Source organism: Pantherophis guttatus, chromosome 1 (genome assembly GCF_059756535.1).
Source record: "Pantherophis guttatus breed Tessera chromosome 1, ASM5975653v1, whole genome shotgun sequence".
NCBI lineage: Eukaryota > Metazoa > Chordata > Lepidosauria > Squamata > Colubridae > Pantherophis > Pantherophis guttatus.
This window is the reverse complement of record NC_142063.1, coordinates 58,646,548-58,671,461: the sequence shown is the minus strand read 5'-3', so window position 1 is coordinate 58,671,461 and position 24,914 is coordinate 58,646,548. Positions and strand designations below refer to the sequence as shown.

Below are 24,914 nucleotides of genomic sequence, written 5' to 3'. Positions count from 1 at the left end.
AAACTGCTACAAAAGAAACATTTAACTCACTCACAACACAGAGATCCATAAAAATAAAGGAGTACCTGTTTAATATTGTACTGATGAGTCTCTTTTTCTCTTCTCCTTATCTTGTTTTAATTAGTTTTTATTTCCAGTGTTGTAATAACTCTCTGAGAGTACCCATCATGGCAGTATGTCTCCTTTTCATTCATTTTCTTAATCTTTCTGTACATTCAAAAAAGTCAGGCTACTCTCAGCTACAATTCAAGGACAGGGATGTGTATCTGTCAAAACCACTGGAAAACAAAAGATGAACTTTGACAGATACAATCCAGGAAACTTATGTGATGGAATGTGCAGCTAAAAAAGTTGGGGGGGATGTCGGCAGTAGCACTGTGACTTCCCAGGGAGGAGGCAGCCCATTCCAGAGAATGGCCCAAGGCAAGAGACTGCACAGTCCTAAACTGGATCAGGGAGGGAGGAATAGGTTCAGGGTAGCTACATCGTAGAATCTCCCAAGGTACAGTATATCAGTTAGGTTAGAAGATTATAGCTTTAGCCTGACAAGATTCTGTCTATTAGGTGTAAGCAAATAAAGAACTGGATTCAATTGGATCTCACTGTGTTTTCTTTTGGCTTAAGCCTGACAATTTCATTTTTCTTTTAGAGCCACTGCAGGAATAATTATAACATAAAAGTTCGGCTTTCATTAGAAAAACCCTTAATATCTAGAACGACAGTGAAAAACTAAGTCTATGGCAGATAATTATATGGTGACTTCATTTTTTCTTCTCTCTATGCAGAAAACACTTTAGTATAATTTGTTTGTTGGTTTGTTTTATCTATCTTTTGTTCACCATATTGAGAATCACCTAAGATAATGGGGGTAGGGAAAGGCTACATCAAATACAACCATTTAAAGATTTTTATTTCTGACTCCCATAATAGGAGATATTACACTTCTGAAGAATACTTAATATTGGTTATCTTTCTGGGAGACATCTTTGCCTAGGCACACAGAAAATCTAGTATTGATTTATTTCATTTATGTATTTACTCTTTTTCTTCCCACAGTCTGAAAGTTTGGCAGTTTTTATCAGGCTGTATTGTTTCTTCTATATACATGTACACAAACACATTCCAGTTTATCCCAAATATGTTTATGACCATTCAGCAAAGTTTTCTTTGTTGAAGATAAAGAAAGGGCCTTTACATAAAGCTTATGTTTACTTTATAGGATCTAACAGCAGGAGCAATTGTTGTGAGCCGGCAAGTGTTAGAGCTGATGTTTCCTTCATTAGAATCCTACCACTTTCAGGCACCAAAAACTTTCAGGTTTCTTGAAAATAAACTGCTATTTTTAAAAAGGAATTTCAAACTTTTCCTATAAAAAGTAAAATATAGATTGAGGTTTGTTAGAGGGATGTATCCTAACAAAAATGTAAAAGTTGGCTTTTCCCTTGGATTTCAGTGTTGATCAGAACTAAGTATGATTTGTGTTAATGAGCCAGCATTCATCTAGAAAATGCTTTAGAAAATGACTTGGCATCAGAAAGCAGTCACTAAGTTATACACTAGAATAATAAGGAACATGTAGATGGATGCTACCCTCAAACATGATCTTGAAATTCATTTTCAAGATTACATATTACTTACATGAATTAAACTACTTACAGGAAAATTTAACAGTTCTGAAATTAAGTAACAGTTGTACATATGATAAACCAAAATGAAGATGTGCTACCAAATTTTGGTACTCAAAGTCATCTTCTGGCTGGAGAAATTTTATTTTTTAAAACTAAGCATTATGATGCCCATTGTGACCCATATTAGTGACTTGGCTGGAATTCATCATCATGAAAAAGTAAATATCACAATACTACACAGGTTGTGTAGAGATAGAGAATTGGCAATTACTTTCATAGTATGGGGCAATGTAGTTCAAAGATGTAATAAAAAGTCTTAGAAAAGTCCAACTTTATGGATTGATATGTTACAGGACAATGCTAGAGAACTTAATGGATTAAAAGAATGTTGTACTTAGAATAATTCATAGCTCTATTATCTGTGACACAATCTACAATTAGACAAGCTTTGTTTGGTGAGGCTTTGTCCATCTAATTAACATAAATGATTCAAGAATACAAGTCACAGCAGGTGGCAGCACTTAAGTCATCTTGAGTGATTTTAAAAAAGCTAAGCGATGTCAAATCTGGTTTGTACTAGGATGAGACACCATTCAGGACTATAGACTAGATTCAAAAACATCTAAGAAGATGACACCGATAAATCATTTTTACATTGTTACTGAAAATTAACATGAATATAACCATATGGTCAGCAGGAGCCAAACTTCAATTGAGGTAGACTTTATGGAAAATAAAATGTCAAGAGTTTCAATGCTGAAAATTTAGTAGTAAGACCAAAAAACCATGTTGCATATTATAGAGATTAGTTAAATTAAATCTGTACAATTGGTAATTGCATTTTCTGTAAAGATATTCTCAGAATCGAAGAACCCCTATAGAAATTTTCTAAACAAAGAATGTGTTTTGAGAATACAAGACAAGAAGATATATAAACTGAATTTCCTGTCAGAATATAATTTATAAATATAAAGGGTGAGGTTTAATGACTTCTATCTATCGATATATGAGGGAGGATTCAGTTCTCTGAATCTGGAGCAAGCATTAAATAGTGGAAGCCAATAAATTGGTTTTTCTGATTTTCTGATTTGAGTAACTTTAAAATATACAGATATAATACTTTTGGTTGGATGGACAGTGTTAAGATCTAAACACAGTAGAATTCTATTATCTCTGGAAACATTTAGGTCACTTAGAAAGTTATAGAATTCACTGTTTAATAAAAAAAAAAGATTTGACACTTTTTCTCATGCCAAATTAACTTTATGGGGAAACCCAACTTTGAAAATTGGGGAAAAGATAGCGATAGAGAAAAATTAAATAGAAGCAGGGAATTTTGACTTTGGACTAACTGATGATGAGAATCGATTTTTAACATAGTGTCTTAAACAATAAATATCATATATGCGATTGGGAGCAAGTAATGAATTATATAAATATAATTGTTCAACAAAAGATCAAATACAGTACATAGAGGATACTATTCTCTTGAATTACATACCTATTATAGTACATAGTACCTAATATAGTACAATATTCTCTTGAATTACATACCTAGTATAGACAACTGGATAATGCAACCTTAAACTTAACCCCAACCCTAACACTGTGCTCGTATTATGGCCAAAAGACTGATATTGGAACAGATATGTGTTAGTCCCTTTTAGTCAATCGATTGAAGACCTGACTGCATATATATATATATAATTTATATTTGCTGATAAAGAAATAAAGGAAGACTAGTGTAGTTCTATTTCAAGCTATTTAGCTCTCATCCGCTAGACATACCCTTACTCGGATTCGAACTTGGGTTGCCTGTATATTAGGCAGTTGTATTAACCTCTGAGCCACAAGTTCTCCTCCTTTTATCAATTTGAGCCAGGGGAGAGATTAAGTGTTTTTCTGTCAAAGCACCTGGTCAACCCCAATATGGGAGGGAGCACACTGCTTCCCTTTTGCCTTTCAGCTCCAATTCAGGAGCCCTCAAGCAGTCGCATACACGACAAACCAAATTCCCTCCCATATTGTGGTGGACCAGGTGCTTTGACAGAATATAGTGTGTGTGTGTGTGTGTGTGTGTGTGTGTAGGTCTTTGGTTCTTTGGGTTTTCTCCCACGTAGAATTGGAAGTGTCTTGGCGACGTTTCGATGAAGTCTCATTCATCATCTTCAGGCTGGTGTTTTCGGCTTCGTGCTTCTAGGAGCAATGTGTGATCGCAGCTGTTTCTTCCTTTTAACTGCCAGTGTGTGTGTGTGTGTGTGTATGTCTTTGGTTATTCGGGTTTTCTCCCATGTAAAATTGGAGGTGTCTTGGCAACGTTTCGACGAAGTCTCATTCGTCATCTTCAGGCTGGTGTTCTCGGCTTCGTGCTTCTAGGAGCACGAAGCCGAGAACACCAGCTTGAAGATGACGAATGAGACTTCGTCGAAACGTTGCCAAGACACCTCCAATTTTACGCGGGAGAAAACCCGAATAACCAAAAACCTACATACAAACACCCGCGAAAACCTCAGAAAACATATACATACATACATACATACATACATACATACATACATACATACATATATATGTATATATAAGACACTCATTTCCAGAACAAAACGCTTAGCTGACGAACAACACCTAAAAACCGAACTACACACTCTCACTAATGTACTAACATCCAATGGATTCCAAAGAAATAAGATCACCAACCTAATCCAAAAAGAAACCCCCACTAAAATCCAAGACAGAGAGCAAGAAAACGGCAAGGCCCTCCTCCCATACATAAAAGGCACCACAGACAGAATAAGCAAAATCCTCCACAAACATAACATCAAGACAGCATTCTGCACAAACCGAAAAATATCCACCATCCTAAGGAACCCCAAAGACAAAATTGAGTTAGAAAATCAAGGAGTATATGAAATCCCATGCACCGCCTGCCCCACCACATACATCGGACAAACCAACAGACGAATAAGTGCACGCATAGAAGAACACAAGAACTCAGTCAGAAAAGAGGAACCAACTTCTTCCCTGGTCCAACACCTCAAAGCCACAGGACATGATATTGACTTTAAAAAGACCAGAACTATCGCCAAAACTGAACACTTTAACAACAGAATAATCAGAGAAGCCATCGAGATAGAAAAACGCCCACACAGCATGAACAAACGAGACGATACCTCACGCCTACCAGCCATTTGGAAACCCGCCCTTATTGACAAACGAGTCCCTAACACGACGAATGACACCAGACCCACACTCACGAGAGCCACACAGGATGTCACCACCACACATCCATGCAGAAAGCAGACTCAAACCCACACTGATAATGAGCCACGACCAAGGACCAGAAGCCAGACCGCAGCTGCATCATTAGCCACTTTAAACCCCTCCAATCCATACATGAAGCAGACTGACACCTACCATGAAGAGCTCGCACAGCCACAAACACGAAGCCAAACAACAACAACTCAGCTCACCAGCTCAAATCCCCCTGCAACTCAGACTAAGCTGAGCACAACCAAGCCCCCACCCAAACAGAACACACCCCCACCCAATCAGAACACAGCCAAGTTCCCACCCAATCAGCTCACACCCCACTAGCAGTTAAAAGGAAGAGACAGCTGCGATCTCACATTGCTCCTGGAAGCACGAAGCCGAGAACACCAGCCTGAAGATGACGAATGAGACTTCGTCGAAACGTCGCCAAGACACTTCCAATTTTACGTGGGAGAAGACCCGAATAACCAAAGACCTACATACAAACACCCGCGAAAACCTGAGAGAAAATATATATATATATATATATATATATATATATATATATATATATATATATATATATATATATATATATATATATATATATATATATATATGCCTCATTTATACAGAATACAGTGGTTTTAAAAAGTTGCATAAATGTATGAGACATATACTGTATATTTTAAATAATATTTCAAATGTAGTTGTTCAGTTGCTAAGTCATGCCTAACTCATTGTAACCCAATGGACCATAGCACCCAAAGCGCCCTGCCCTCCACTGTCTCCCAAAGTTTGCCCAAATTCATGTTCATTGCATCAATGACTCTATCTAACCATCTCATCCCCTGCTATCCCCTTTGCCTTTTGCCCACAATCCTGTTCTGTCCCCGTCCCCACACATACACAAACAGCCAGCCGGGGGTTAAAGAATTACTTGGCACACACAAGGTTCGTTATCAGGAACTTGGCAGCAATATGATAACCGTCTGCCAAGTGCTTTACTTCAAGAAGAGGGAGTTTTCCTCCACCAGATAATCACCAACAAATACACACAGTTTTCAAAAACAGTCCAGCTCAAACAGAAACCTTCAGCAGATTCAGGCGTTGTACAAAGTGACTAGCCAGAAGTTAGCTTTGTCCGTCACAGAGTCTAAATGGCCACCACACTCTCTTATATAGCCTGTGGGGTGTGGTCCAGTGACTCAGCTTAATCCCTGGCACGCCTCCTCATCTGCTGCAAACGTTTATCTCGCCTTCATTAGCGTGGATCCAGGAACGACGTATCACTGTCATCGCTGTCATCGGAGACACCTGGCTCCTGGCCAATCTCCTCTCCCTCGGCAGACACCTGAGGCATAGCCAGAGAGGAGGGGCCTGGAGAGGGAGGCCTGGCCAGCTCCTCTCCTTCATGTTCGGAGCCTTCTTCCTCCGATAAGATGGGCTCGGGGGTCGGAGCCACAACAAATCCTTCCTAACATCAGGGTCTTTTCCAATGAGTCCTCTCTTCTTATTAGGTGGCCAAAATATTTGAGCTTCAGCTTCAGTATCTGTCCTTCCAAAGAACAGTCAGGGCTGATTTCCTGTAGGATTGACTGATTTGATGTCCTTGTGATCCAAGGGACTCTCAAATGTCTTCTCCAACACCAGAACTTGAAAGCATTAATTCTTCAATATTTGCATTAGACAAGTATATATAGAATTGTAATTATTTATTGTTATAATGACATACTATACCGGTAATTCTTTTCTTTTGGTCATATTTTCTTCACTTTTTTGTTATAGCATTTTTTGTTTTCTTTTTTTCTTTGACAATGTGTGTGTCACTAGCTCTATTATTTTTGGGATATGCTCTTTTTTGTTATTAATTATAAAGCAATAAAAATAAATTAAAATTCAAATCTACAATAATATCACTGGAATCACATTAGAAGATCAACTCAGGAACAAGCATTATATGACAGAGTATGTGCAACCTATTAATCCAAGGAAATGATGGCACATTTTTATACTTATGATTTTCTGCAGATATACAGTGTGGACGACACTAAAATATTATCAAACAACTGCTGAATTCTGCCATGTTGAGGTTAACAGATGATAGCAACAAAAAGGATTCCAGATGATGTCATCAAGGATTTGCAATTGGCCTCTGAGTGAAGAGGCTGTAATAATTTTTAATGCAAATCATTTAAGCCATAACTTAAATTGCAAGAAAATCAGATTTCTTAATCTGTTTGCAGACACAAGTTTCAGTCGCCCTAAGATGACACCTTAATAACTTGCCATTAGATATATCAGTTTGTATTTGTAGCTCTCATCATCTTAAATCTCTCTGCACATGATCTGCTGTGGAGGTCATATCAAAGAGATTCTTCTATCAGTTCTAAATTGATCTAACCCAATCTTATATATATTAGTATCTTGGTATCTTGTCACAAAGGTGTCTCGTTTTTTTAAAACTGTAAAGCTGGAGAAACCATACATTTCAGTCATACTAGTTCGGAGTAAATGTTTGGTGGACTGCAGTCTCAGCCACCATTATATTTTCTGTATTATATCAAACAGATTCTTGAGATCATTTTAATTTCTTATGTATAACAGCACTCTGAACCATGAATCCTAATGCTGATTCCTTTGTTATGGAGACTTATGTTAAACAGAAATAATTTTTACTTTGTAGTTGCTACCCTTTGGTTCCTGGTGTCAGTTTATATTTGACTGCCTGGGCAAATATTAAAGTGTTGCTCCTTCTGATAATATACTTGCCAAGAGCTTTCTTGAAGCAATCTTCAGTAGAATAGTTCTTGTGCCAACAGTGCTTAAAAAAATGATATCAATGTTTACTGCAAGTTGACCATGATCAGTTTTAATGTGTTTTTTAACCTACTTTTAAAGAATGGCCAGTATAGAAAAGCTTACAGCCATATTTTTAAATCTGAAAAATAAATGCATTGGTAGTAGATTTGTTCTTTAAGTTGTCAAACAGAAAAATATGGTATGTGATTTTTTAAAAAAATTGGCATATAAGATTACTAACAAATACTGAAAGGAAAACTTTAAGCAGTCTGATCTGAGGTGCTGTGGTGATGGTGAAGAATTATTGCTCAAGTATCACATGCAGTGAGTTATATAAGAAAATAGTATGATATGTGATGCCATGGCAATACCTATTATGCCTATCAGATTGCCATAAATCCAATTTTTGCAATATAGATTCAGCTTTTGTAACAGAAATTTTGTCTCATTGTTTATTTTCAAAAAGTGAGATAATTTTTCATTGTTCAGTTTGTTATAAATTTGTTTTATATGAAATAGAAAAAGAAACATTTCAAAACAGATGAACGTTGCAGCTAGCAGATACTGTTCTTCAAGAATAAAATGAGGATTGTATGGAGACAATTAAGGATTGACTAGCTTGGTGCAACTGCTTAAAAACCAAAATAAAGCTCCAAAAACATGGGTACAAGTTGTTATTCAACTGTTAGTTCACTGATTATCCTAAGTTGAATCACAAACTAACAATCAAATCAATTTTATAGAGTTACCATAATAATAAAACAGATTGAAGTCCATGTATATCACCTCCTTAAAGGCAGAATGGACTAAGAATGAAATTACAGTAATCAACCTGCCGTCTAACCATATATATGATGTCTTTAAGTATCTGAGTCCTATATTAATAGAAATCAAATTCTGTGCAGCAAAGCAGTGTAGCCCCATTGTTTATACTTAACTCCTGAGAGGATTTTTGAATATAATTTAAGATTTGGATTGGTAATTTCTTCACCTTATTCACCACTATAAAATGGTGAAGCGGCCTGGAGCAAATATATGGATCACTGAAAATATTGTTCCTCTTGTTCATTGATAAATATTTACCAGCGATCACAAAGATATTCATAAACAGGATATAAAGGTCTTCAGATCAAAAAAATCATTGAAAGAGACACTGAAGTTAGCAACTATAACTGCTGCATTTTGTTAGCTTCATTTATATAAGCCTTTACCAAAGCATAAGAGAGATACATGATTTATTTCCATTGAGTCCCATGTAATTTAACCATATTGGTTAATAATAACAAAAACAAATTATTAAATTTGTATGACATCTGATTCTCAACGACTCTGACATGTTTACTATGACACTTGCTGAAGCTCCTACTTTAACTTCTTTCCAGAAGCAATTAAAAACAGAACTCTGGGAGGAGGAGTGGGATACTTCAGTATAATCAAGGCTTATTTTATTTTATGTTTATTATTTTAAATGAACTATTAATGTTTAAATTGTTCATAATGCATCCTGAATAATTAAATAAACATTTATCATTTTGAATGGAGCCTAACAATGAAATAATGTTTCAAGCTTGCGGCAGAGTATAAATACTGTATTAGATAGATAGATAGATAGATAGATAGATAGATAGATAGATAGATAGATAGATAGATAGATAGGATGAATAGATAGATGAAAGAGAGAAAGATAGAGAGGATTCAGTAGAGGACAAGTCTAACCCTGAGCAAATAAATGCTTCAAATATATTTGCCATTAAACTCTACGTTGCAAACAGCATTATTGCCATACTTGCAAGAGGTAAATAGTAGACTTTAAATACAGAATGGCATTTTGAAGTTTTACACTTTGATGTTAACACACTTCAAGCAAATAGTAACTTTCATGAAACAAGAGTATGATTACAAATTTTTTTTCTTATTTCATGTTAGTCAATAAAAAGCAGTATGTTTCCATGCATCTACAGATTTGAAATTCATTTTCCGGAACACTGAAATAAATACTGATAACTAAGTCTAGCTGGAAGAAATATATAGTATTGTAAATGGCCCATCTGTAAATCTTCTTTCTTTTAACTATTTCTTCATTATTTAATGAGGACTCACAAAAATGGACTGTTTCAGTGGTATTTTTACAGTTTCGTCTCTAGAAATATGTTAAAGTATTCATAAGGAACTTTGTCATTGAAGATACATTATACTTTATATAAAGTTAGCCAATAATTATTTCATGGATGAAAATTAAAATATTGTGGTTATCAGTAGACATACTGCTATAGTTGCTGGGTTTTTTTTAATTAACAATTTAGGTGTCTTTTTAAAAACATTATGGAAAAATAATAGTTTCAAGCTGGTTTTCATAGCTTGAATTCTCTTTGACATTCTGTGCAGCTGATTGTTAAAGAACTTGCTAATGGAAAATGGTGCTTTGCAGCTTCTAGTCAACATTAATAATCTGCACCGATTATTTGCAACCAACTTCTCTTGATTCATATTCCACTTTGAAAATATATCAGTGAAAGAAATGTCTATCTCCCAAAAAATCTTTATTGAAGATGGCGCTGACAACTTCTGCATTAGCATCTCATCATAAAGGTCTTTAATTGGATGAACTACAAAGATTAAACTCCTTTTTCTAAAATAAATAAACCAATGATTTCAACTCAGTGCAAAGTTAAGAATGAAAAAGGTATTTAAAATGCAAAAATCACACATTTATATGAGTGATACTGAATGATTGTGAATTATGATATTTGTTTGTTATTGTTTTGATTTATTCATGGTCAGCATAGCTATTAAAGCGGTACAGAAGATTCTTTAATAATTGAAGTAAGTGAAATGTCACCCTTTCTTTTTCATGCCCATGAAGCTTCTTGATTAAAAAATATATAGGTTTTAAATTACTTCCTTTTTCTCCATAAATCTTTATTTCGCCTTTGTGAAACTCAGGCTGCATTTATTTCAAATTCTAAGTGGTCAGAATATTAGAGTAGAACTGGGAAGGCTTAGACCCTAATTCACTGATAGGCATGGAAGCTGCAAGGAAGATTTTAGCCAATCATTATGTCTTACTTACTTTGCAGAGTTACAGTTGTGAGATAAAACAAAAGGAAGAAGTACTATATATGTTTGTAAAGTGCAAAGTCCCAGATAGCCAATCCACCTGCAAAAAGAGTGCCAACAACTTCAGAAGGGAGAGATGCTGGTTGTCATATCGACAGAGACATACCTAGACATTCTCTTTTGGAGAGAGAAAGTTTGAATCCTTTTAAAACAAATGAAGAAGTCTTCTGGTAGAAATGAAAGAAGCAACAAAGGAAAAAACGGAGTACTGAGGTTGAGTAAAAGATTGGGGTTCTCCATCTCCAGAGCAGCCTTAGAATTAATTTATTGTAATCATTGAAAAATGGGAAATCCACCAATAATTGAGACATAAAGAAAATCTGTTGCAGAAAACTAGTATCTCTGGAAAGAGATGAAAAAATTTACCTTAGATGTTATACTAGTTTAATTATTGCTTTATTATATTGTACTAGTGTTTGTCTTTTTCATACTATCTGTACAAGACAGGAAATTCATTAATAGCAATAGCACTTAGATTTATATACCGCTTCACAGTGCTTTACAGCCCTCTCTTAAGTGGTTTTACAGAGTCAGCATATTGCCCCGAACAATCTGAGTACTCATTTTACCAACCTCAAAAAGGATGGAAGGGTGAGTCAACCTTGAGTCGGTGAGACTCGAACTGCCAAACTATTGGCAACCAGCAGACAGCAGAAGTAGCCTGCAGTACTGCATTCTAACCACTGCGCCACCACAGCTTTTACGATTAAACTATAATATTTCTGTACAGTAGACACTTGCATTCTGAAATAATAAATTAGCTTCTGTTTCAATCTCTTTAAGAGGCTTTTTTCCATTTGTAGCCGACATTGCCATCTTGTGCTATTCCTGGAGCATCTCCTTTGCGCGTCCTGTTGTATCGTATTGTTGTTATTATGATTATGGCAAGTCTGCATTTCCTTCCTCTGCATTTATTCATTTGTTTCCAAAACACAGAGGTACTGTGTCTTAAAATCTAAAGTAAAAAAAGAATGGAATATACTTTTCTTTCTTTTTATAAAGTTTGATTTTGTTTATCTCCGATGGGATTGTTCTATCTCCCAAAAAGAAGACAATGTCTAGTGACCTACCTCTAAGTTACAAAGCCATAAGGTTTTATTACATAAATTATTTCATCCTTTTACATTTTTATCACCAGAAAAGGAATTTAAATTGCAAGCATCTTGACGAATAAACAGAGACTCTTGTGCTTTGGAAGTTGCAGCAGGAAATACCATGCTGCTAAATCAGAGCAGAAGTCATGAAGACACAGAGGGTATTGGAGAGAGGAGGTCTGAAGTCTCCAGCTTTACAAACTCTAAACTTGTTTGAGTTCCTAAAGGAAAGGCAGGATATAAACTAGCATCTATGTACCTTAAATATTTATTACCAGTTTTGGCATATAAATAGTTGTAATATGTGAATAGAAATAATAGCTTGAGCAAATTTCCCCAGACTTCCCTAACATCATACTTAATACAGTACAGTAATTATTCTGCAGATATTATTGTAATCTCATTTGAAAATAGTTTGAAAATTTGAATATAGAGTCAAAACTAGTCTTAAATTATATTATCATATTTTGCCATATGTACTGACTTTCAGTTCATTTAATTAAATTTTATAACTTTTTCATGCCATGTGACAAAGTTATGTGAAGACAAACTCTCGTAAAAACCTCACACATAACCTTGTCAACTTGTAATGTTTCAGTCTAACTCCCACAACCCCTTCCATTATTCATGTTGGTCTGGAACACCTGTAGCACCAGCTTGCTTATCGCTGAATTTTATTGTATTCCCCCAATGTCCTCATCAAATACAGCAAAGTACAATGACATCCTACTTATGAAATAATTATTGTGACCATTCCATATTTTGTAAGCCTATATTAAACTATAAATGAGAAAATACACTTATGCTGCAATCATGTCGTGTTTATTTTTAAAGATGGATCTGAATGTAGACACCATTTGATATCATCATATAAGACAAATATAGTTAAAATCAATAAAACTCTGGCACCAGGGAAAGACCAAAGATTAACCTGACAAAATTATGTAGAGCAGTTTTTCCTACCAATTTTGGCTCGATTTCCAACACGCCTTACAAGAACCAGATTGGCAAAAGTTGCCCTTCAGGGCAATTATTAAAGGCAGTATCATTTACACAGAGTTTCTGTTCATTTAAGATCTTTGGCTATAAAGCATTTTTCAAGATCAGGTTGTTAAATAGAATCTTTGCCAGTTCAGAGTCTCACAGGAGCCCAATAAATTTTAGAATTCAAATGTCAGTGTTAGGGAGCAACCATTAAGAAAATAAATGCATCATTCAACTGACATATGTTCACCTGGAAGCATGCATTCATTTCATTATGTAATAAAAATGGCAGATATGCAGAATATTATTCCAAAATTACAAATTTAAATAATTCAAAAAAAAAAAACCCTTTTTAGAAGACAATGCTATTATCTCTGCTAAAAAAATTTGCTGCAGATGTACTCACTGTTTCTGACCCTGCTGCTTATTAGGTAGTTATTTGTAAAATGGGACGACCTGCTACGTAAGAAAGAAGAACTTAAATCAAGGCCAGTCACTGACTTGATTGTCACTATTCATCCCATTAATAATCTTTTTTCAGAATTTCCAGTATTATAGCAGTCACCTCCTTATTCCTATGTAGAAACCCTTAGAAACCCTCATCCATCCATGATTTACATGCTTTAAACCCAGCACAGTTTCCTATTGACCAGCTGACTTGCAAATACTTCTTCCATTCCATGGTTCTGAAAAAGCTTGATGGTGCAGATAGAGGAATACCAGGGCAGCAGCAATTCTCCAATACTACCATGTGTTGATTAACATCAAGAATCTTTCATTAGTTGACACCTCTCAATGAAAGTGGATTGGTCTACAAGACGTTAGGATAGCAGGTGATACATACTGAAACTGAATTAATGTTTGCGAATGGGACCAGTCTGATGTTCTCTTATCCTTCTTTGATTCCCACACCTCATTTGTATGACTTCTGATTCCATGCTCATGTTTTGTATTTTCATATGTAATAAATCAAGGTATGAAACAGGATAATGATTCCTCCTTTATTTATTTATTTTTATAATGAAGATAAAAGAGAAAGTTTGGGGTAATGGTTAAGGTACCAAGTTAAAAACCAGGAAACTCTTTGTGCCCACCTACCTTGGGCACAAAGTTGGGTGACCTTGGACCAAGCACTTTCTTATCCCAAGAAAGGCAAACAACTTCTGAAATTTCACCAAGATAATGGCAGGGACTAGTCCAGGCAATCTCCAGGAGTCAATACTGACTTGAAGGCACATACAAACATAAAAATTGGAGTGCATGTTTATGATCCATTGGTTACTCTATAAATAAATGTACTGTATACCTATGCCTAATATTCAGTTTATGGCAATGAAACAAAATTATGTTCTCACAGACCAAAAATACCATGCTATAATTCTGTAACTTCACCCTGATTTGACTCTTGCACATACTGATTTGTTCCTGATTATTCAATGTGCTGGGTCAAAAGCACAGAAAAGTATTTACAAATGTCAGTAATATTTTAGTTAACTTGCTATTAGTGTATTAAACATAGCTTAGAAATTATTATTAAACATAATAGAATTATAATTTCCAAATAAGGGTCAATTTTTTCCAGCCTCCCTTTACACTGTAGATCTTTCTTTCAACTTTCCAAATTACATTTTATCCTCCTGAAAATTAACCATCAGTAACTGATGTTACACAGTGGCTCAGTAGCTTAAGATGCTGAGCTTGTTGATCAAAAGGTTGGCAGTTCAGCAGTTCGAATCCCTAGTACCGCTTAACGGGGTGAGCTCCCATTACTTGTCCCAGCTTCTGCCAACCTAGCAGTTCGTAAGCATGTAAAAAATGCAAGTAGAAAAATAGGGACCACCTTTGGTGGGAAGGTAACAGCGTTACATGCGCCTTTGGCGTTTAGTCATGCCGGTCACATGACCATGGAGATGTCTTCGGAAAGCACTGGCTCTTCGGCTTTGAAATGGAGATAAGCACCACCCCCTAGAGTCGGGAACGAGTAGCACATACGTGCAAGGGGAACCTTTACCTTTACCTTTTAATTGAAAACTTCTCTGGCTTTTAGATGTGCTACATTTGAAACATTGAGCTATTATGTTCTTTTTTTATTAGCATGAGTGAGAACATTCAGGACATGTTCACAGACAGTATTAATATGTTTAAGACAAATACTGGCAGTGACTAAATGCAATTCTGGCAGAGTTAAGTGCTCTGTATAGAAATTATACTGTCTGCTGAAAGAATTGCTTTCATATTTGTCTCACACAATGCTTTGACTCTTTGTTGTTTTGCAGGTGATCCATATAACAGGAAGGTTACGACTAAGAGTGTCGCTGTCTCATGGGCGGACCGTCCCGAGCCAAATCATGGGGCTTGTTGTCGTTGCTCATGCACTGCCCCCTCCTACAATCAATGAAGTCAGAATTGACTGCCACATGTTTGTTATTCGAGTAAACATGGACCTCAATATTATTTACTGTGAAAATAGGTATTGCATTTGGGCTATTTTATTTTGTTCTTCCAGAATGCTCTACTGAAATATGGGCTAGAGCATTTGTTTCATACAACAATAATGATAATGCAGATGTATGTGTTCCTCTGATCAGTACGCAGAAAGTGAGAGCTTCATTCTGAGATTTGGAAAACTGAACTGGAATCTGATTGACTGATAGTTGCCTAGGGAGTTAACTAGAAAGAAAAATCACAATTTAAGTGTCAGTTTTCTGACTGCAAAACTCCTCTGATACTCTTTGGATTAGCATTTCCCACAATGGAATGCTAATACTCTGGAGAGTAGAGATGAGAGTGAATAAGGAAAATAAAGAATCTATTTCTCCCACCCTACAGTGTATGCAGCCTCTATTAAGACAAACATATACTGTATATAATTTCAGAATACCTCCTGAAGCACTAAATGTTGTCCTGAGAATCTTTTCCTTGGAGCCCACCAAATGTTTCCGGTATCTTAAATTTCCTCTGATTCAGCAATACACCATCCTCTCTTTCTCACTGCCACTCCTAGGAAGCGGCAGTGAGAAATATTAGTACTGATTGTAAATTGGATTTACAACTGATTGGAAAAGCCACACTATTTTTCTTGTTCACAGCTCAGTTTAATTTTAAAAAATGGGAACAGGCAGGACAGAATGAGAATATGGATATACTTCAGATGTTTTAAATTGTATTTAATCAGTTGCAAAATATTACTAAGTTTTTTTTTCATACAAAAAAAAATACAGCTTCCTTTTATTTTTCTTATTAAAACTGAAAATGCTGGCAATAACAGTTTAGCCCAATGAATTCTACATCTGTTGCTTTACTGAACCTTTCAAGAAACAGCCTTATGTCAGTGGATATGTATGTTTGATCATATTGACAAAAGCAGAAGTTTTGCCCTTGAAAAGATGATCTGGTATATCAAAGTAATAGGAATGTCTTTAGTAAAAGCAAAAATTGTTTACGAATGAAGGCAAATATACATGTCACAGGATAATGTTGCAGGATCCAATCTGGGCCAGTCACCAGGACCAGAGTTTTTGTCTTCCAAGCTTTCAGATTCCTGCTGGAACCCATCTTCTGGGAACTTTTCTCTAGCAGAGTATGTGCTGTTCTGTATGTGGTATTTATAGTGCCTGTTGTAAGTGGCTTATTAGATGTTGATTGGGTGTGTTGATGTCTGGCTTTTAAGTCATTAGCTGTTGTTAGCTTGTGCTGCCCAGCCTTCGCCTTCTAAGTACTTGATAGGCTGGTGGTAAATCAGCACTCCTGTTAACTAATGAGGGGCCTGTTTCCCAGACTTCAATCACTTCCCTGGCTGTTTTTGTGCCTGCTTCTCCAACAATGTTGGTAGCTGAAAAATTGAATGTGTGTCCTTATTCACTGCAGTGTGAGGCTACCAATAAGTTTGGGTCTCCTCGTTTGACCACTCGTGTGTGTTCTTGCAGTGTGGTTAGCTTCCTCCCCATCTGTCCTACATAGTCACAGGGGCAATCCATGCAAGGGGATTCGGTAGATTACATTGGAAGTATCTCCCACCTCCAAGCGATCCTCACAATGCATAATTTGTCCTCGTATGGTATCCTCTAGGCCCGTGATGGTGAATTTATGGCACGCATGCTATAAGTGGCATGCAGAGCCATCTTTCCGGGCATGCCAGCTGTTGCCCATTGCTCTTCCAGGTTCTGGCGTGGATACGTGCAGCAGCCAGCTGATCTTCACACATCCATGTGCACCAAAAGACCAGGTGACCGGCATGCATGTTTGGGAACTACTCTTCTGGTTTCCGGTGCTCCCGCGCGTGCACGCCAGGGAGCTGCTCTTCCGGTTTCTGGTGCTCACATACGCACACGCTCCCATTTCTGCACTCGGTGCTGAAAAGGTTTGCCAATACTGCTCTAGGCAGTGTGCGATGCCCACATGCAGATTTCGGAAGCTGCATTCTACAGCTTCTGAAATGTTTTTAATGTATGGCAGGGTGTGCCATGTGGTTGGTCTTGTAGCTTGTTTATTCCTTTCTCTCCCCACTGTGTTGCTCAGATATCTTGTGACAAATGATTGTGGGTAGCCATTCTGCTTGAATTGTTCATGTCGGTACCTGCTCTCCAGCTGCTTGGCTTGCTGGGTACCACAGTGGGTTCTCACCCTGCCATATAGTGTTCTGATGCAATTCTTTTTGTGTGAAGTGCACGGTTGCTGTTGAAATTCAGAAAGCATGGAGTGTTGGTAGCCTTGCGATAAACTGTGGATTTTAGGCTCCCTTCCTCTTTATGTTGAAAAGTACATCTAAAAATGATAATTTAGATGTACTTGTCAACAGACAAGAGGATGGAAGCCTAGAAACCACAGTTTATCACAAGGCCACCAATGTAAGGATCTCCAACATAAAATGCATTAAACCTTTAGAACATCTGAGTTTTTTAGAAATCTCCAAATTAATAATTTTCCATTTCTTAGTAAAAATGCAAATCAGCTTTTAGGAAGGCAAGTTCCCTCTCTAAAGAGAATCTGAAGACAGTGAAATGAACTGTTACCTTATTCTCATGATCACCTGAGTACAGTGAATACTTATTGGGGGAAAGAAGAGAAAGTTGTATCTTTAGTTCCAATCCCTGATCTACATGTATTTTGGTCATGTAAACAATTCTGTGCATTCAAAATAGATATGCATTTAGCACCTTTACAAATGGGCACAAGATCCATTCACTTGAGGAACAATAATCCTGCTCCCCTCTTTCTAATTCCCTATTTATGAATATGTTATCTAAATACAAGTATAGTCTTTCAGCATGCAACCTGTAAAAGTGTCATCTTGCCTTAAAAAGATTCAATGCAACCATTTATGAATGGCTTTTCTACATGCTTGCAACAGATCAGATAAGTGGCTGTACTGAAAACAGATGAGCAGTGAATCAGCAGAACTCAGTGTAATGAATGAAATCACATGCTCAGGAGCTCTATTTCTAATGAATTGTCAGTGTTATCATATCAATCTTCAGCTGGTTCAGTTAAATGCAGAGTCACAATATCTTAACACAGTATAATCTAAATTAATATATTAATCAAATGCAAGAATATCCCGAATTCACATACTAGGAAGATGACCATCAGCTTTACAGGCATGATGGAAAGTATCATATAAATCATATAAATATATCATATAAATATATAATACAATATCACAGTATTTCAGCACAGCCCTTCTCAACTAGAAAACTGTTATTTAGTCAACAAGAAGAGAAGAAAATGTGTGCAATACCGGTTCTTCTTTTAGATCAAGGACTCCTTTGAGGCATCCATCTTAGAAAAATGCACCTACACACATACAAGATTGATTTCGTTATACTACACTTGAAAACACACAACTTCCTCACCCATTTAACATCAAGTATTATTACCAAACCATATTATAATAGCTAGTCTGGATGAATGCAATTATAATCAATAGTTGGAAAAATTAAATTGGCATCTTAAAATTTTAGTCTGTTTTGGTGAAAACAAAGACAGATGTTCCTAGTCATAATGATAGTACACATTTTCCTTAATTCCTATCAACCTTGGTTCCTACCATCAGTTCTTCTAGATGGCCTAACACCGCAATGATGTCCATTATTTTGCCTGCCAATGAACAGTCTTTTGCCTACACTTGTTTGGGGAGAAGCAGTTTCTAAAAGCATTATTTGACATTTTTTTCCCCACAGAAAGAATTTTCAAATAATAGAAAGGAAACTGAAGAAAAAAAACCATCTTTTTGTACTTGATTTGTCAGACCCCTGAAATCTATCCTTGGAACCCCTATTTAGGAACCACAGGTTAAAAAACTTTGTATGTACAAAGACTCCACCCTATACACAGTAACCTTGCTGAGCACATTGTAAGCCGCCCTGAGTCTCAAGAGAAGGGCGGCATATAAATCAAATTAAAAAAAAAAAAAAAACCTTGAGCATTGCAGAGAATAGAAGAGAGATACAGTAGGTCCTGCCTCTTTTCCATGATACAGGGAATAAAATGGAGGTATAGCCTACCTGGATATTATGCAGATTGTTCCCAACTTCTGATCCTTTACATCTGTCTCTCCCCATTAGCAACACCTCCATTTTATCTTTAGTTCCGAAATGGAAAAAAACCATTTATCTATTCTGGAGGAAGAAACTAGCAGTAGATATATAGAAAATCATATTTTCTGATTTTTGTTGAGGAGTGAGAACCTGACAGGTGGCTCCCTAATTTGCTATATTTTTTTAAAAAATCATATTAAGTTCTTATTATCTCTCAGAGTGACTATGGAGAGTAGCTCCATGCCATCACTCTGAATGTGTGTACCAGAGGTGGTATTCAGCAGGTTCTGACCAGTTCTGGAGAACCGGTAGCAGAAATTTTGAGTAATTCGGAGAACCAGTAAATATCACCTCTGACTGGCCCCACCCCCATCTATTCTCTGCCTCCTGAGTCCCAGCTGATTGGGAGGAATTGGGGATTTTGCAGTAACCTTCCCCTGGAGTGGGGTGGGAATGGAGATTTTGCAGTATCCTTCCCCTGTCACGCCCACCAAGCCACACCCACCAAGCCACGCCACACCACACCCACCAAGCCACGCCCACAGAACTGGTAGTAAAAAATTTTGAATCCCACCACTAATGTGAACCCTACATGTGCTCCGATAACTAATTCATCCCCAGTATTTCCCATCTGCCATTCAAGAACAAACTTGCAAAGAATTTTCTCAGAACCTGAGTGACAAAAGGTCCTCAGATAGTCCCAATACATTTTGTGAGTGTTAGAACATCATTTTAAAAACATAACGAAGAGTTACATCTTCCAAACAAAAGGAAGAAACCAGCTGACCAGACTAATTCGTTCTCCCAATTTTCAATTTGAGAGGATTTTTTTTTAACACAGATGCCTGAGGACATTGACATCTGGACAATCAATAAGAGGAACGCACATACAGAGAGAAGCAGAGCAGAGCACAGAGCAGGAAAGGCTACTGAAAGGATTTTAAAGTTTCTGCACAGAGTAAACCACAAAGTCCCAGTTAAAAGAGCTAGGAGTGAAAGCAGAGCTCCCAGATGAATAAGACTAAAAAAGATAACACCCTCAGGCATCTGTATGTCTCAGCATTTAAATTATATTGCTTGAAATGTCAGTTTGGACTCTGTGCCAGGAAACAGTTGAAGAGCCTTTTTTCATGAATATGCTCAATAGAAGACCAATCTGTTGAAATGAAAGATGTCTCTAATCATTTTGCATAAGCATAACATGTTCTTATTTTATAGTATAACCTTGAATTATCTTGCTCTTTTAATGAGGAGCTTTGTATTTTAAGGAATTCTTATCTTTGTGGATATTGTTAAATATGGACCTATAGACAATTTGAGACTGCATTTGTTAAAACAAATGGATTAACTTCAGCAGGGGAGGGAGGGAGGGAGGGAGGGAGGGAGGGAGGGAAGGAAGGAAGGAAGGAAGGAAGGAAGGAAGGAAGGAAGGAAGGAAGGAAGGAAATAAGGAAGGAAATCTTAGTTTGATTTGGGTTTTATTACAGATATGTTTATTTGAGAACAAAGAGAGCCAAACTGGTCTAAGATTTAAGGTCTAGAGTAGGATTAGTGGCTAATTTTGGGTCAGTCATTCTCTCTCATTCCTAGGAAGTAAACTCAATCATATAAAAATGCTTCTAAAACAACTGCATTGTTCTAAAACAACTACAACTTTTCCATATAATCACCAGGAGTTAAGACCTACTCACATACATGCATACACAGACACATAAAAGAAAACAAATATTAAGAATGTTACAGATGAGCTATGGGTCTTTGTTTTTAGAATTAAATTTAGGGTTTTATTCCTGGTAGATAAAACTAAATTATGAGTTGGGGTTAATTCTACCTTCTGAGATAACACAACAAAAATAATATAAAATTGTCATAAAAAGGATAGTTTTCAGGACAGATGTACAAGTTTGGGATCAGAATGGAAAGCATTTCATTGTTGTTGTATTTTCTTCCTTTCTCGGTTTATAGGCTTTATTTTTCCTTTACAGGATTAGCGATTACATGGATCTGACCCCTGTAGATATTGTAGGGAAAAGATGTTACCACTTCATTCATGCTGAAGATGTGGAAGGGATCAGGCACAGTCATTTAGACCGTAAGTACTCTGTTCTTGTAAAAAATAACACCTTACTGTTATAACGTGCAACTGAACTAATTCTTGTATTCCAATCTGTGGACCTCTCTCTTTGACTTTATTTGCGGATGGTTTAGTTATAAAGTACATATTTTCGTCTGTCACTAAAGGCAATTGGTAAACGTTCAAATGTGAGCCATGATAAATTCAAACCAAACTGTGATCACACAATGTGGAGATATTGTTTTTGTCCATGAGAAGTTTTGAAATAAAAATTGAAGTCAGTTCATGTGACAAAGCATTAACAGAAGTATAGCAATTAATTGCGTTAACATGTTAAAAGTTACCTTAATATGGGATAGACCGCAAAAACCCATTGTGGCTAAAGCAGGTCAACAGAATAAAACAATATTTAATATTGTCTTACCTAAGGATGGAGCGGGTGCAGCAAAACTGTCCTCAGTTTTGTGGTCAAAGCAGGCAAATGTATATGATGCAGGCCCTGCCTCTTATATACTTGCATATAGCATTGTGATGCAGAAACCAAAGGGGCAGGGTTTACATTGTGATGTCACAGTGCATGGCTGACCTTGTTGCCAATCATAAGTGGTCCAGCTGTCATTAGGCAGCAAATACTTTTGCCTTCAACTATTCATTAGGCAAGCTGGCCACTGAGGAAAGAAAGAGCTACTGCTATTGTTAAGCATGGGAAACATAGCATGGGAAACAGGGATGGGTGCTGAATTTATTTATTGCCAGCCTTTTGAAGCTCAAGGGAGATCAACATATCTAACATGGACCGTTCAAAGCATTCTGCCTCTGCCCAGGGGTAGTATTCACTTACCTTCACTACCGGTTCGCAAATGGGAGTGCGCACATGCACTATGCTCATGTGTGCCACCTCCACACATGCACAGAGCTTTCTGCGCATGTGCAGAGGGTCAAAAACAGGATGTGATGATGTCCGGGAGGGTGGGCGGAGCCTCCCACCACCGGCGCTACCGGTTTGCACGACCAGATAGAGCCGGCAGAATTCCACCACTGCCTCTGCTCTGAAGTATACCTCAGTTGTATTACCTGCTTCTCTTCTGGTATGCTTCCTATGGCTTTGGTGCTAGTTGATTAGTGCACACAAAAGGTATACTCTGTTCTAGCTATCATAACTCTAACTCAAACATGTTTATTGAAAGAAGCTCATCAAGACAGGGAAAAAAACAAATTATTTCTTTTTTTTTTTTTTTGCCTTTTAAAACACATTTATTAACAGATGCAGAAAAAATAAAAATAAAACCATATTCCTCACCACCCGCAAATCCAACTGCCGTTGACACAGAGAGTAAATCCATCTCTTGGCTGCTTGCCCCCCCCCACTCCAGGTGCCTCCATAGAATTTATAAGGAAGGTCACCTGCTCAAGGCTCATGGGATAGTACAGTTAGTGGGGTTCAGAGAGACAGTGACATCCGCCTTGCACTGAATGATGCTGGCAGTAGTTGGCAGTAGCTGGCAGCTTTGCAGTTCTGGAGCCAGTTCCTTCACACATACTGTCAGATTGCGCAGCCTGCCCAAATTCTGCCGCGACTCGGCCATGGAGAAAGAGGATGCGGCGGGGCCGTCCTCGGCACTACTGTTTGCCCAAATTATTCCTTTATGGATTAAAAAGTCTTCCACTAAACCCAGGTCTTTCTACCTGAAATCTTGAAAGTTTGTTAGATAAGATAACTCTGCCATGTAGGCCAATTTCCTAACAAATATTAGGATCTGCTAGAATCAAGAAATACTTTAAGAAATATGAAAGCATGATTCCATTAGGAAAGGCAACTTTGCCTCAGTCAATCAATGTAATAAATATCTTCCTTAAAAAAAAAACAATTCAGTAATTTCCTATTTTAAAAAAACAACCCCTAGTCACAAACTTTGTTGAATTTGTTTGAGTATAATTTAATCAGGCACTCTGAAACTTGTTGCTGAAAAGTTTATCCAATTCTGACAAAGTAAAAAGAAATCATTGCTGACTCTGGGAAATAGAAAGACTTCAATACAGCTTCTGAATTCAGCAAAACAAAAGATTTTCAGAATTGCCAAATCAGAATCTGAATCAATCATGTGTGTATATACTTAAAGGATTTTAATGGAATTAAGATTTATTATTGGAATTGATAAATTAGGCTTCTGACCAGCCTAATTAACAGCAAATTACCTTAGTTAATACCTGCAATACTTCCTAATCAATTTTTCATCAGAAACCACATTTAATTAATAAATAAATAACCATTGGTTTTTAGCTTTAGAATAATTTCTCATAATTTTAATACTTTGAGACCTATCCTGTTTCTCTTACTTAACCATGTTCAAGTTAAACTTTTTCTTGCTGTTTTATTTAATGGTCTGTTTTTGTACATTCCACACTGAATTATGATGTTATAACTATGACTACATCATAGTTCTCTATGATTGTATTACAATGCTCCATTTACATTAAATCTCTTTCATGATGCTTTCTATCAGAGTACTGAGGTGCCATTTTTCATAAATTTTCTATATTTTTAAAAGCCCATTCTCCAGTTGTTGCAGCCAATAATCTTGCCTCCATTTCTCTCTAACCTTCCTTATATTTATGCTCATATTTCTATTTCTATCTTTTATTTATTTATTTCCTTTATTTATCTAAACAACCCCAATCTTGAGATATTTGATGGCAAGACAGCAAAACAAGAAAATAATAAGAACAATAAAATACAATAACACACATATTTTACATACACATAGTAAGATGAATGCTCGGTCACATTTGATCAAAGTTTTTTTTTTAAAAAAAACAACACATTTTTTAAAAAATACATTAATGCAGGGGTGTCAAACTCACGTTATCATGGCAGTGTCACGTGATGTATTGGGATTTTTTCCCCCTTTGCTAAACTGGGCATGGGCGTGGCCGCATCCAGCCCGCGGGCTGGGAGTTTGAACGCCCTGTATTAATGTATAGAGTCCTTCAATGATATGCATTGATGACAACAAAAAACAAAGAGCAAAAAAGTTATTACAAAACTAGAAGAAATCCAGATCTAAGACGTCTTTTGTCTTCTATAAAAATTTTTAATTTAAGCACTAGCAGAAGAAGAATCAAACTCCTTGGCAGAGCATTCAGAAGATGGATCCACATCACTTTGCAGTATCCTTACATGAAATGCTATCTGTTTTCCTTGCTTTCCTTTCATTTATTAAAATAAAAAACCATAGGACTTTAATTTTATGGATTTCCTCCCTTGAAATAAGAGAGTAGACGTCAACTTCAGGGGCAGAAATCTAACATCATTTTTCCCAGCGGTCTGTCTACTTGCCTCTGCAGCTAGAAAGAAGGGTAGGTGAGAAGGAAATTGGGTATCAGGGACAACAATCCCAGAAGACTCTGTGGATTTGGAGGATCCTCTGTA

At 36.7% G+C, this 24,914-nt stretch overlaps 1 protein-coding gene and 1 long non-coding RNA gene across 21 annotated transcripts in view; one reads left to right on the top strand and one right to left on the bottom strand.

Annotated features, from left to right (window-relative positions):
- Nucleotides 1–21,969, bottom strand: part of LOC148116418 (uncharacterized) — a 45,599-nt gene extending 23,630 nt beyond the window's left edge. The window contains exon 1 of the long non-coding RNA XR_015729167.1: nt 21,909–21,969. This is a non-coding gene — a long non-coding RNA (uncharacterized LOC148116418). The remainder of the gene's footprint in view (nt 1–21,908) is intronic.
- NPAS3 (neuronal PAS domain protein 3) overlaps nt 1–24,914 on the top strand; it is a 741,221-nt gene that overhangs the window by 698,354 nt on the left and 17,953 nt on the right. For all 20 annotated transcript variants that reach the window (XM_034417996.3, XM_034417993.3, XM_034417994.3 and 17 more), the window contains 2 exons: nt 15,151–15,344; nt 21,396–21,502. In XM_034417996.3, coding sequence (XP_034273887.1) covers nt 15,151–15,344; nt 21,396–21,502 — 301 coding nt within the window. The remainder of the gene's footprint in view (nt 1–15,150; nt 15,345–21,395; nt 21,503–24,914) is intronic.